At 36.0% G+C, this 12,619-nt stretch overlaps 1 protein-coding gene across 8 annotated transcripts in view; it reads left to right on the top strand.

Moving 5' to 3' along the window:
• Positions 1-8,695, top strand: part of BICRAL (BICRA like chromatin remodeling complex associated protein) — a 44,268-nt gene extending 35,573 nt beyond the window's left edge. For 7 of the 8 annotated variants that reach the window (XM_072035767.1, XM_038177543.2, XM_005015299.6 and 4 more), the window contains 6 exons: positions 453-550; positions 2,358-2,419; positions 2,567-2,712; positions 2,877-2,971; positions 4,317-4,419; positions 4,839-8,695. In XM_072035767.1, coding sequence (XP_071891868.1) covers positions 453-550; positions 2,358-2,419; positions 2,567-2,712; positions 2,877-2,971; positions 4,317-4,419; positions 4,839-5,641 — 1,307 coding nt within the window. In that variant the 3' untranslated portion in view covers positions 5,642-8,695. The remainder of the gene's footprint in view (positions 1-452; positions 551-2,357; positions 2,420-2,566; positions 2,713-2,876; positions 2,972-4,316; positions 4,420-4,838) is intronic. The other variant, XM_021269371.4, reaches the window with a different exon arrangement.
• Positions 8,696-12,619: the final 3,924 nt, after the last annotated feature.

Below are 12,619 nucleotides of genomic sequence, written 5' to 3'. Positions count from 1 at the left end.
CAATTGGAGGAAGTCTGCCCAGCTATAATTTAGATTTTTTTTGTGAAGTTAGAAGAACTTACGCTGTTTAAGTACTTGCAAGAGCTTTACAATATTTAGGTTTATATCCTTCAGTGAGGGTTAGTATAGAAAATCTTGATAAAAAGTACTGTGTGATTTTTTTCGGTAAATTTTTTGGCCCCTATGCTTGTAGTACTTGAATTTCTTCTTACCACTGCAGTGGTAGGAGGTGCTTATATGTAATGTTTTTTGTACTTTGCAGTACAGAATATCAGTCCTTTTACATCTTTGTGTGTTGGTTTCTCTGCAGGGTAGTTACACTAGTGTTTTTAAGCATATGAGGCATCTTTCACCTAAAAGCTAAAAGCTCAAGTAAAATGATCAGGACAGGTACATGAAATTGTTCTGTTCTTGCATAGGATGACAGAGTCTTTTTAATGTATTCTTTATAGGACAGGACTCTGGAGGAAAAGTCATACAGCAGTCTCTAGGAACAGCACAGCCACAAGAAAAAGGAATAGGAGCATCGTCAGTTCAGCAGAGTGTACAGGTAGAAAATACTTTCATTTATATGCTTCCTTTTCCCTTCAAACTTCAGTGAAGTTAAAGACGCTTCAGCTCCATAGTGATAATGTAGTAGTCCTTGCAGGTTGTTTTACAATGCAGGAAGGCACTCAAGCTTGTTAAATTTTACTTTGACACAAAAAAAATGGGTATTTTGCCAGTTGATATTATGAATGCTGTTTTGAGATTTACTCAGTAAGTGGAGTCTGACTCTGTGGCGTCCTGACGATAATTTCATGTGACATCACAGTTCTTCATTTAGCTGAGCATGAGTTAGACCTGCTGGTATTCTTACTTCTTACAAACTCTGCTATTCTGTAGCTGTCTGGGAGGGGATGGTTTCTGAGAAGTAGCAGAAAAATTCCATCTGGCCTTTTTTTGATTCTTTACTGCACTGTCTTCTTTCCCCAGTGTTTTTTTTTTTTTTCCCACCAGAAGTTTTCCTATATATGGCAACTATGTAGAAAAATTTAACACTGCTTCCAAGGTTTGGGGCTGAAAGGGGAGAACAGATTTTTTAGAGGTGGAATACAAGTACTTTTGGAGGAAGGACACAGTTGTTACATTCATGGACTGGAGTAGCTGAGGGCAAGAGGTGAGGGTCTGAAGTACGCTAGAAAGTTTGGGATTAGTTGTGGATAGAGCTAAACTGCAAAGTCACAGAAGAAGACAACAGAGGCTTTGATTTAGAATTTTTGTTCCTTGCAGTGAGGCTTTCAATGTAGTATGGCATACGTGTTTTTCGTTGTCTTACTGATTGATGTACAAGTAGAGCAGAAGATGCATAACTCAATTATGAGTTTAGCTTGGTTTTGTAATTATTGGTCAGATGTGTGTTCTCATGTGGTGGTGAATACTTTTTATTCTCTGAAGCTAGAGCCTTTTTGACCAGCAAGTACCATTGCACTGTGCCTGCCTCATGCCACTCCTACTTTGTTAAGAAGGATGCTCTGCACCACATCCTCTTTGGTTCCTTCTAATCATGTTGCAGTTCAAAAGAGCTTTCCCCCAATCTGTTTTTAAATCAGAAGTAACTTTTCCTCTGTGGCTGGTTTTGTTAGACTAGTTGATCAGTGTCATGCAAAAAGAAAAGTTTTAAATAAAGGCTGTTTCAGAATGGCTTCTTGGGGACAATATGTAGATTGCAGTAATGCCTGTCATACGATAGGAACATGAACCTCTCCCATCTCAAAAAACATAACATCTTAGGGCAGTGTTCCACTGCAAAACCTTGTGGCTTCATAAGTGTGCAAGGAGATGACTACATGGACCTGTCTGATAGGTATACCTGCACCATTGACGCTGAAACAATTTCTGGGACTGCTTTCGCCTCCCTCCCAACCACTGTGGCTTTAGAAAATTTATATATGGAACCCTAGCCTGCTTCCTCAACAGATACTCCGATTCATTTAAATCAGGGAAGATGATGACAGCTGAGACATGCAGACAGTTCTTGAGAATATATATATTTTCAAGTTTTTAGTTGTACCATTTCACCTGCTAAATTTGAAAACAAACCTCTTCTCTAGTGAAGTGTGTATGTGCACCACAGTGGAAATTGCCTGGAAACTTTACATTTGTGATGCAGTAGAAGTGACTTCTGTATTTCACTGAGTATTTCGTTGAGTATTTCATAAAGTGCCCTATGAAAACATGAGATGGTTAAGTGTTTATACTTGCTTGGTGATTGCAGTTACTACTGTTGAAATACTTATTTGGCAGAAACAAATGTTGAAACTTAGGCTTTACAAAGGAGGGCACATACTGTAATTTGTCTTTCATTTTGTACCTAGGTGGATGGTCATTTAGTTGGACAGAAAAGGCCTGCTGCTAAACAGTTAACTAAAGGAGCTTTGTAAGTCATTCTCTTCTTTTTTAATTTTATTGCAGATATTTTCTCTTAACTTTCATCTCTTTAATTTTCGATAGCGTATAAACTTTTATTTGTGCCAATTATGTGTTCGTATGTGCTAATTATAGATACCATTAATTTTCATTGTAGTATTCTGCAACAATTACAGAAGGATCAGGTGAATGCTGTGACGCCAGATAAAAGTCAGTTCAGATCATTAAATGATGCAGTTCAGAGACTCCTTTCATATCATGTGTGCCAGGGATCGCTGCCAACAGACGAAGACTTAAGGAAAGGTAATTTCCTTTAAAATTGGCAATAAAATTGTAACGAATGTACTGAGAGAATTCCTCATCTAATTTAGAGTAATAACGGAAGGAACATTTCAAAGTTTGTGCACTTTACTAAACCTTTTGGTTACTGAAGAACAGTATTTGAAAGTATACTCTTGTCTTTCTAGTGGACAGTGAATTTGAATCTGTAGCTACACAGCTTCTGAAGAGGACACAAGCTATGCTGAACAAATACAGATGTTTACTTATAGAAGATGCAATGGTAAGGTGTATAATGCAGATACAATAATGTTTATAGGATGTGATTCAGTTTGTAAAAAATACAGGAATGTGAGAACTAGCATTAAGATAAATTTTGTTGTTGCTATTTATCCCTATTTTTACATACTGTCTAAGCAAGGGTGCTGCCATATACTCATATCATAGACATTGGAGACACATCAACAAAGTGTAAGCTAGTATACACATCAACAAAGCTCTTTGCTCTTCCTCTGAGGCTGTGGTAGTCAGGTGATATGTTTCTGCAAGAGATAATGCCTGAAAGAATGTTGTAAAGCTCCATTCAAAGGCCTCCAGACATATTATAATTGGAGCCAAATTTATTATAATTTAGGAAATAATTAGTTCTCCTTAGAAGCTAGGTGGAGTCTGACATTTCATCATAAATGCTTCCAATTTAAATGCTTTCACAGTCCCAGGTGTGAAGTGAAAAAACTTACTTTAAGAATGTATATTACAAGGATCAGGGAATCTCATTGTGGCTTCAAACATGCTGGCTTTTGAGTCTGGAAAAGTACAGAATTTAGGTATAAAAGACATTTTAATCAATCGTTTAGGAACAGGAATGTGTAGTAAAGCAGGAATTCTTAATAAAAATGTTGCAATTAGCATGGTTTCAGAATCTGGCAGTCCCATTAAAAAGATAGTAACTGTCATATATTTGGAAGTAATTGCAGATGCAAAGGGGGAGATAGAGGCGAAAATCTGTTCTTTTAGCATCTGGTATTTTGCATGGTGTGTCCTATTCACTCATTTTGGAATGAAGTTATTTGAAAGAGTGTTCAGGATTACTGGTGTTGTGACTTGGTAGCCAGTGAACTTTTCTTCTGTGATGGATGGGGCTACTGGCTTGACGGTGTGGTCAGCAAAATGCAACAGCACCAGCTAGTTGAAAGTACTAGTATTGCTGGGAGAGAAGTGCAGCTACAAGATGATAGGGTGGTCCCAATTGCAAGATCTTTGCTGTTCTTCCCTCTGAAAAAGAAAGTTGCTGTATATGATGTAAAAAAAAATCGTGGTGTCCAGTGGTAAATACAATCAGTTGTGAAAAGTTATAACTGCTATGACAGGAATAGCAATTCTCTGTTTTCAAATCTTTAACAAATTAAATATACCATAAAATGTGAATAATAATTTGTGGTTGAGTTTCATTAGTTCTTTTAGTCAGGGTCAAGATCATTGAAGATGCCATGAAATTGTGAATGTTCTCCACAAACACATAATGAAAGTCATTCTTTTCTTTGAGTAGTGACTAAGCTATTAGTGTTTTGATTTAGTACAGACATATGAGTTACCTCAAAGATGGTTGTTTTTTCCTTTTCCTGCAGCGGATAAATCCATCTGCAGAAATGGTAATGATAGATAGGATGTTTAACCAGGAAGAAAGGGCATCTCTGTCCCGAGAGAAGCGTCTTGCACTAGTGGATCCTGGTAAGTGATGGTTGTCTTCTGAATCTTACAAAAGCAGCATAAGCGTGGGTTGTTTAAAAATATCTCTGGCCCCACTGAGGCACTGATTGCTAGCCTATTTTAAAAAATATTCAGAGGAGGTATGATATGGCAGTTTAGATTGAAATACTCATCTTCCTAATACCACATTTGGATATTTAGAATGCTTGAAAGTGCCTTTAATGTGGTTTTACAGTGCCCTTTATGTGCATAGCATGCTGGTAAATTTGGTCATAATCTCCTGCCCTAAAGCATTAGTGCAGCGGAACACTTAAGCGTTTCTTAAAGACATGAATCTCTAGGCTGTGGATGTTACTTGAATTTCAGTACTAAGGAAAAGATGGAATGTGTTCTTTTGGTATATAGGTAGTTAATGTAAAATGTTGCTACTTAATTTTCAGATGGTTATCAGGCCGATTTTTGTTGTTCTGCCAAACAATTTGATAAAACAGCTGACGAAGCACAGACCAGCAAAAGTGACCATCAGTCTAACAAAACATTATCTTCTCGAAGTCAGACTACCAAAACCCAAGCCAGAGACCGACCAAAATCCAGCTCAGCAGAGTCCACAAATCACAGTAAACTTCCTCTAGTGCCTAACAACATTTTGACACCACAAGAAGGAACAGCTTCTTCTAAAAAATCGGAGAGCCTCACTAAAGCTTTAAAGTTTGAGAAAGCTAATTGTTCTTCTGAGAGCCAGTACAAGGCCCTTTCTGAAGAAAAGATGGCTGGTAAAGATCTTAACAAGTCCATTGAGAATTCTTCGAGTTCTGAAGACTTGTCAAAAACTGTATCAAGAGGCAGTCATGGAACACACAATAAAATATCAAGGAATACAGTTCAGTCTTTCTCAAAGGTAACATGTAATAATTCCCTCAAAGACAAAACTCTGCGGAGCCCTCCAAAGAATGAGGTTTTACATCCTGATAACATGAAGGGCTCTGGTGAACCCCAGCAAGACTTACTGCTGAGTAAGAGTTTAGAAACGACATTTAAAAACATCTTGGAACTTAAAAAAGCTGGGAGACCGCCACAAAATGAGGCATCGAGTAGTGGCTCTGTTGACTTAGAATTTCCTAATTTTTCACCTATTGCTTCACAGGAAAACTGCCTGGAAAAGTTTATTCCAGACCACAGCGAAGGTGTTGTAGAAACTGACTCTATTTTAGAAGCAGCTGTAAATAGTATCTTAGAGTGTTAATAGTTACAGTACCATGGACAAGATATGTTTCTCTTAGCAGAAGCAAATGTGAATGACACCACAAGTACAGCCTGACATACATTTAAGGTTAACCTTTCTAAACTAGATTCTGTTCTGTGTTTGAGAGCAATACTCATTGTGGTTACAGTGAGATATCCAAGTAAAGTTAATCCTTGTTAGAATGCAGTCTGTTAGGGCCTTACTATTTCAAGTATTATTATGATAGTGCTTTTGATAATTGTGCAGTACTGCAACATAACAAGGTTGCAGGTCGTTAGGCCCTATGTAACATGGTAATATACTGACAATCACAGTCATTTGAAAGGATATATTTATTAAGTAAATGTTTTTAAAAAGTGATGGAAGCAACAATTCTCCCCTACCCTTGTTTTCCACAAATCATCAGATTTTTAAGTTGTTCTGGAAACCCACTGTACCTCTATTCAGAAGTGATAATTTGCTTTGTTAAGGAACCTGTGTTCTAGGATTCTTAAGTTGGAAGGATGTCATCAGTGTGTTTACAAGGCTTCATAATTTAAACTTAAAGTGCTTTTCTATTGCTTTCTGAGCAGAAACTAGTACTCGATATATTTGTAGTGGGTAAGTTTAGTCTGTGGGATGATATTATATGATCTTAGTCACAGTGGCATGATATGAAGTAATAAATGCTTGACTAAGGAAGGTAGAATGGAAGCCAATGAATGGCAAAGTGTACAGGATGAGGCCATGATAGAGCCATGAATTTATATATATAATACATATATATGTTAACTCTTGAGGAAGAGATTTTGCATTTTATAATTGGATGTAGTCAGCCTTGAGTCTTTCTGAAGTGGTATAAATGTTTTTTTTTATTTGTTGGTTTTTCTTTTTTTTTTGTTGCTGTTTTTTTTAAGACCAAGTGTCAAAAGCACTTTTATTTGAGAACTGTTATGATATTTGTAGCTTATATTTTAAGAGGACATTAGCCTTACTCTGATGAAACTTAAAGGCCAGTGTTTATTTTTGTTTGTTTGTTGGTTTTTTTTTTTTGCTTTTTTCTGTCAGAGAATGTTAAAATCATCCACTGTAGCAGTCATAATTATCAAGATATGTACAGACCAAAGTCGATCAGCAATCCCATTGTTAAAACATATCTAAAAGTGTGTAATTATTAACTCCTATTGTAGAGCCAAGTGAAACCATTGCATGGTTTGTATTTGGCTCACTGTCATGTTGATAAGATAGAATCTTATTATTTTATTTATTTATTTTAATCTATGCCATCTTTCTTTTTGCTGCCCATGCTGCTTTATCCGAGTTTACTTTGGTCATGAGTGCTTTTGTGCACATAAGTACGCTGACGTTAGTCACGTGCATGTAGTACATATGTCTGCTCAGGAGGATATAGCTTTTGTGATTTCTAAGGTATGCTTATATTCTCCCCCAGACCTTCCCCACAATTTCTTAGAGAAATTTCTTAGAGATTTCTTAGAAATTTCTTAGAGAAACCAGCCATTCTCCAGACTTACTAATGACAGTTTTCATAATCTAGAGGCTCATCGTGACAAACTGTGGTTGTCAGTTAGATTGCCAGGAAAGAAAACAAAAGGTAGAGTTTTGCTATCATGTAACTCAGTGCATCTGAATAGTGCAAAAGAAAGCAGAATTAGATCCTTGCGATAGTAGATCACAGTGCAACTCAGTATTGAGCTACAGTCCACTGTCTGACCACTAAAGGAAACCAAATCTAGAAAGCAACATGAGAAAGATGAACTTGTTTAAAATTCATTTTCCCTTCAAAGTGAATGGAGATACTGTTTTTTGTATGTTACTAATTGCCATTTAAAAAAGATTGTGCCAATTTTAAAGTACATGTTTGTAAAATCCCAACATTCCCAAGTGTTGTAGAAGATATTCAAAGTAATAAGTATTGCCAGTTTTAAATTTTTAGTTAGGTGTCCATAGAATAGACTCTCAGGCAGTTAGTTGTTTTCTTATTGGCAAAACTGACAATATAGTCTTCACCTATTGCCTTTTTAGATTTAATAATATGTTTATGGCTGTGTATCACGATGCGTTTGTGTTATGATTTTTGGAAATTGAACCATTCTAAACTATCTAGGAAGGAAGTTACACAGCTGTATGTTAACTAGTTAATTTTTTCTTTTATAGGAAAAAAAAAAGTTGCACATTCATGGATTCACTTGATTTTTGTACCACCTCAGAATGGGTACAGCATCTGTACAGCAAATATATAATAGACGTATCAGGCTATGTGTCTTCTATTGGATCTTACTTGGGGATGGGGGACAATGGATATTAAAAATGACAAATTACAAAAAAAGCAATCACTGTTGATTTGGTCAGACACATTTCTCTGAACTACTTGCGAAAGGAACCCAGTGAACAGTCCTAGCAAGATAAATGTTGAATTGTTCATGTTCTGTTGTTTACTCCTTTGAATTCAGTTCTAAAGGAATTCTGGTACGTGGTGAAGCAGTAAATGAAAGAAATGTATTTTTTGTTGTGTTTGAAAGAAAAAAAGTATAAATTAATCATATGGAATCAAGTCCAGCAAAGTATTGTGAATGTGCATGACTTTAAACATGTTTTCATTATTTTGCTGGATCAGCATTGTGATTTCAATGTTATTTAATACTGCCTAATATTAAAACAAATTTTGAACTGGCAATTAAGAAAAATATGTTCATTTTGAAGATTTTAGTATAATTTATCTGTTAGATTAGGGAGGCCTTACAGACTGACTTCACTTAAAGAGGATGTGTCACTTATTGTCAGTGTGGTATGGACTTTATTTGCTTAAATACCTTCATTTGTAAAGTATGTCTCACTTGAAATTGCTTTGTATACATTTTGTAAAAATATTTATAAAATGTTTTGTAAAAAAAAAAAAGTATAACAAATTGCAGTTTATTTTGTTATGTTGGATAAATACTGTTAAAAGACACAAGTCAGTAAATATATTGTTAATCCATGGATAGGAAATGTTTAGTTGGAGATTACAAATTGAAACAACCATTGCAATACAGCCAAAGATTTGGGAAAAATGTGCATCTGTGATTGTCTTGATTTACCCAAGTTGAATATTTACATTACCAAAAGTGGGTTGTTCTAAAATTTAAGTAACGTGGTTGCAAAATGTTCCTACTCCTGTGCTTTTTTTTAATTTATTTTTTATTTTTTTAAAAAATTCTGATGTATTATAAAATATTTAATAGGCCAACTTCCATTACTCTTTATGAAACTTTTGAACATCTGCTATTAAGGCTTGGTTCATGTGGTGGTGTAACTACACACAGGAGTGCAAAATAACATGATTGACAGTGGCCCAGCTACGTTGTCATTAGAAAGCTTACCACGCTGAGGGTGCTGAGAGACACTCTCCTTCTCTGGTATGCTTTCACAAAATAGAGGCATCGTCTTCTGATACCTCAGAGAGATGGAAGAAAGAGAGGTTTATGTTTGTCAGCCAGCCATCTCGTCCAGGCTGCAGGTTTCAGAGTAGTGCCAGTTACATTTGGCTGCAGATAGCAGTGTTTGTGGTATTTCACATTCCTTCCTTTTGGCTGTGAGAAGACATTTCGGTTGCTGATGATGTAATGCTTCCTCCTGCTTTTATAGGGGTGATGAACTTTTTCTTGCTATGATTGAATTTTTCAGAAAGCATGCTGAGATTCTGATCTAGTAAAGCTCTTATGCGTGGAACTTCAACACTTTATTTTCGGAGGCTATGAAAACGAAGGATTGCTGAAGTGCACTGCCTCTCATCTTGGAATAGGGCCTGCAGTGTTGAAAGGTAGCAGTCTTTATGGTTAGTATTCAGTTATTTTGTCAATGAGACAAAATAAACTTGCATTTTGAATGCTTCTCACATGGGTTCAGTCAATAACAAAATGAATAAAATCAGCTATATGTTATTTTAATCTGTTTGGTTTAGGATGGCTAAGTATCTTGCTTTTTTTTTTTTCCTCTTTAGCATCTCCCGGTAGGCTTACCAGGTGCGTGCTGGGCTGTGAAACATTGGATGTGCAGCTTACTATGTAGCTGTATTCACTACAGAATATCTTTTTGTTACGTGAAGGTGGTATATTTTTTAATCACCTTTTAATAGCATTTTGAGGGAGGAAGGGGCTGCCTGAGTTTATTCCAGTCTTCAGGGCAGAATATCTCAAGATCTGGGCATGCAAGTTAACACGTAGCTTGTTTAAGAAAGTCTGAACATGTTTCATTTTGAGGATACATAGAAAAAAATCGCCATGATAAGCTTGACACAAGAGCAGGTATGTAAGTAATTTTAAAGCTCAGAGAAATTCCTCTCCTCTTTAGGATTTTTTTTTTTTTTTTATGTAAGCCTTTGACTTCTCGCTTTAAAATTGTACATGTTGTTGCTTGGAGTTCTCACAACAACATGTTTGTGAAACAGCTTCAAGAAATGCAAGAAATTGTCTTTGTCTTGGGGATCAGCTGTCATTTTGGTTAAAGGAAGTCAATGCAGAAAATAAAGTAAGCAGGGTCAGGCAGAGATTGAACATTATCTGTAATGCACTGATGGAACTGTATGCAGATTTCAAATTAGTGATGGGTATACTCAATATTTGTTTATATGCACCTGTCATTCTGTGCTGCTAGTCTTGCAGCTAGTTATTGTAGTGGAAATTGGAAAATGAAACAATTATCCATAACAACCAGTTGCAACAGTTAAACAAGCAAACTTGAGTAATCTTGCTGTAGTATGGAAGAAAAAGATAAAGGATACATAAAGTGTCCCATTGAAGCAGTATTTTTGATTTACAAGAAAAAAAAAGCCCTCGTTGTATGCGTAGCATAAAACCCTGTTTTATCTTTTTCAGAGTTAAGGTAAGACACAATTTATGGGGGAAATGTGTTTTACAAATACAGAAACAAGCTAAGTCAGAATTTAAGGCTCCTCTTGAGAATACTCTGAGCTTGGCCTTGCATCCTGGCTGTTGTTTAGGTGTGTGCCATCATTTCTGCAGATTATTAGTTGTCTGGAGTGTAGTGCTCTGTCTTCTTCGCTACTGCTTTTATACTGCAAGATTGTTTTTTTTCTTTTTTTTTCTTTCCTTTTTTTTTTAATTCTTTTTTTTCTTTTTTTTGAAGAAATGTGTAGAAAAGGAGGTGTTTGAATTTGAGGTAAATTCTTGTAACTATATTAAATTAATGAAATGACAGCAATCTTATAATTCAGTGCTTTGAAGGAGAAGCAAGATTAGTCCGTGCTGGTATGTCTAGACAGCTTTAATGTTTCAGCTAGCTTTTATGTCTGCATAGCATAGTCTACATCATTACATAGTGCAGTCATGCCAAATTTTCAGAATTGTGCTGAACTCCTGGGTATATGAATTACTCACTGTCACTTATTTATCAATATTGCAACTCATTCAGATACTGATGTTTCATTCTAATTAATTTCCTGTTACAGTCTTGTCACTGTCTCTGGACACCACTGAGGTAGAAGTGGTGTAGACCTCTGACAGGCCTTTCTAGAAATCTGGCATTTAGGACCTGATCCCCAGTCCAATGAAATCAGTGGAAAAAATGATTTTCAGTTAAGGGCTATGATGGTAATACTCCCTTAAACAAACAAATCAATGAAATTTACTTTATGCCCTTGGGTAGAAAGTGATGCAAGGACTTTCAGAGTCTACAATGGTGAACATCTCAGCATGCAAGTGGACAGCAGGATATAATTAATCAAGTTATTTTGGGTGTCGATTTTAGGACATGTTTTCATATAATCAAACTGCTAATTGTTTTCCTCTAAACATTATATGTGTTTAATAATTGCTGCATAGTTCTGAAAATACGGAGCTTTATTTTCTTCTGTGAACTTTGACTTCAAATGTTCATGCTGAGATGTGAAACCATGCACAAATTACGGTAAGAAATCCTTGCAAGTGCTAAGTGGTACAGTGGCCAAAATGATACAAACTAAATGCTAAAATAGCCAACGATTATATGAGGATAAAATCTTGTCTGGATTACTGTCATGAAATGCTCAGCATTCAGTTCAAGTGAAATTCTGAAATTACAAATTGTGAAGCATAATTGGAACAGCGTGGGGTTGAGATCATTAAAATATGTCATTCTTGAGCTACGTCAGCACAGCCTGGTGCTTCATCTCAGCAATTGGATTCTCCTTGGCTTCAAGCTATGGCGGTTCCTTCAGAGAAACTTGAAGCGTACAGCCTTTTGAAATTCTCAGATGGCACATAAGAGACACTGGAAAAAGGTACCTGCTTTTTAAACTATTCAAATAGCTTCTGAAAGTGCAATCACAGATTATGCTATTGTTATTTCTGTGAATGAGTTCCATTTGCTCATGAGTCAGGCAGCTTGAAGCGAGCTGCATGCAGCGTGCACTTGTTTGCCTACACAAAAAGAGAGAAAGTGACAGAGAATTTGGCCCAGTCTGGCTTCAGCGATTATTGTTTTGAGCTCAAGGGGATAATATTCTAAATATGGGTATTTAGTTGCTTTTCTTACATTGCAGCATTCAGCCACTGGGCCAGCACTGACAAAAAAAAAATATATATATATATATAAACTGTTTTCACTTGCCTCTTGGGTTCTCTAAGTGATGTAAACAATATAATTAATATTGCTGCACTATTACTGAATTTGAATAATCTGTTTTTAATTCAGTTCAATTTGAAGCTGATTGCACTTCTCTTTAGAACTTCTCCTTCCAAAGTCTTATTCTGAAATGCAATAATACGCAGAAACTAAATGTATATATTTTAATTTCTGAATGGATCTTTTATTTTTTTTTATTTATTGTTTTAAAATATACCGTGAATGATGTGTGTGTTACGCATATCCTTTAAGCGAGCAGCAGAACAAAGTCAGAAACCTGCTTTAGTACATCTCACAGCTTGATATTGCTAGGTGTACCTGATATACCAATAAAAGGCAAACAATACAAATGCACGTGGTTAATATTGCTTAGGTTGA

Source organism: Anas platyrhynchos, chromosome 3, assembly GCF_047663525.1.
Source record: "Anas platyrhynchos isolate ZD024472 breed Pekin duck chromosome 3, IASCAAS_PekinDuck_T2T, whole genome shotgun sequence".
Lineage (NCBI taxonomy): Eukaryota > Metazoa > Chordata > Aves > Anseriformes > Anatidae > Anas > Anas platyrhynchos.
The sequence above is the reverse complement of the archived record's forward strand: the minus strand, read 5'-3'. Positions and strand labels throughout refer to the sequence as shown.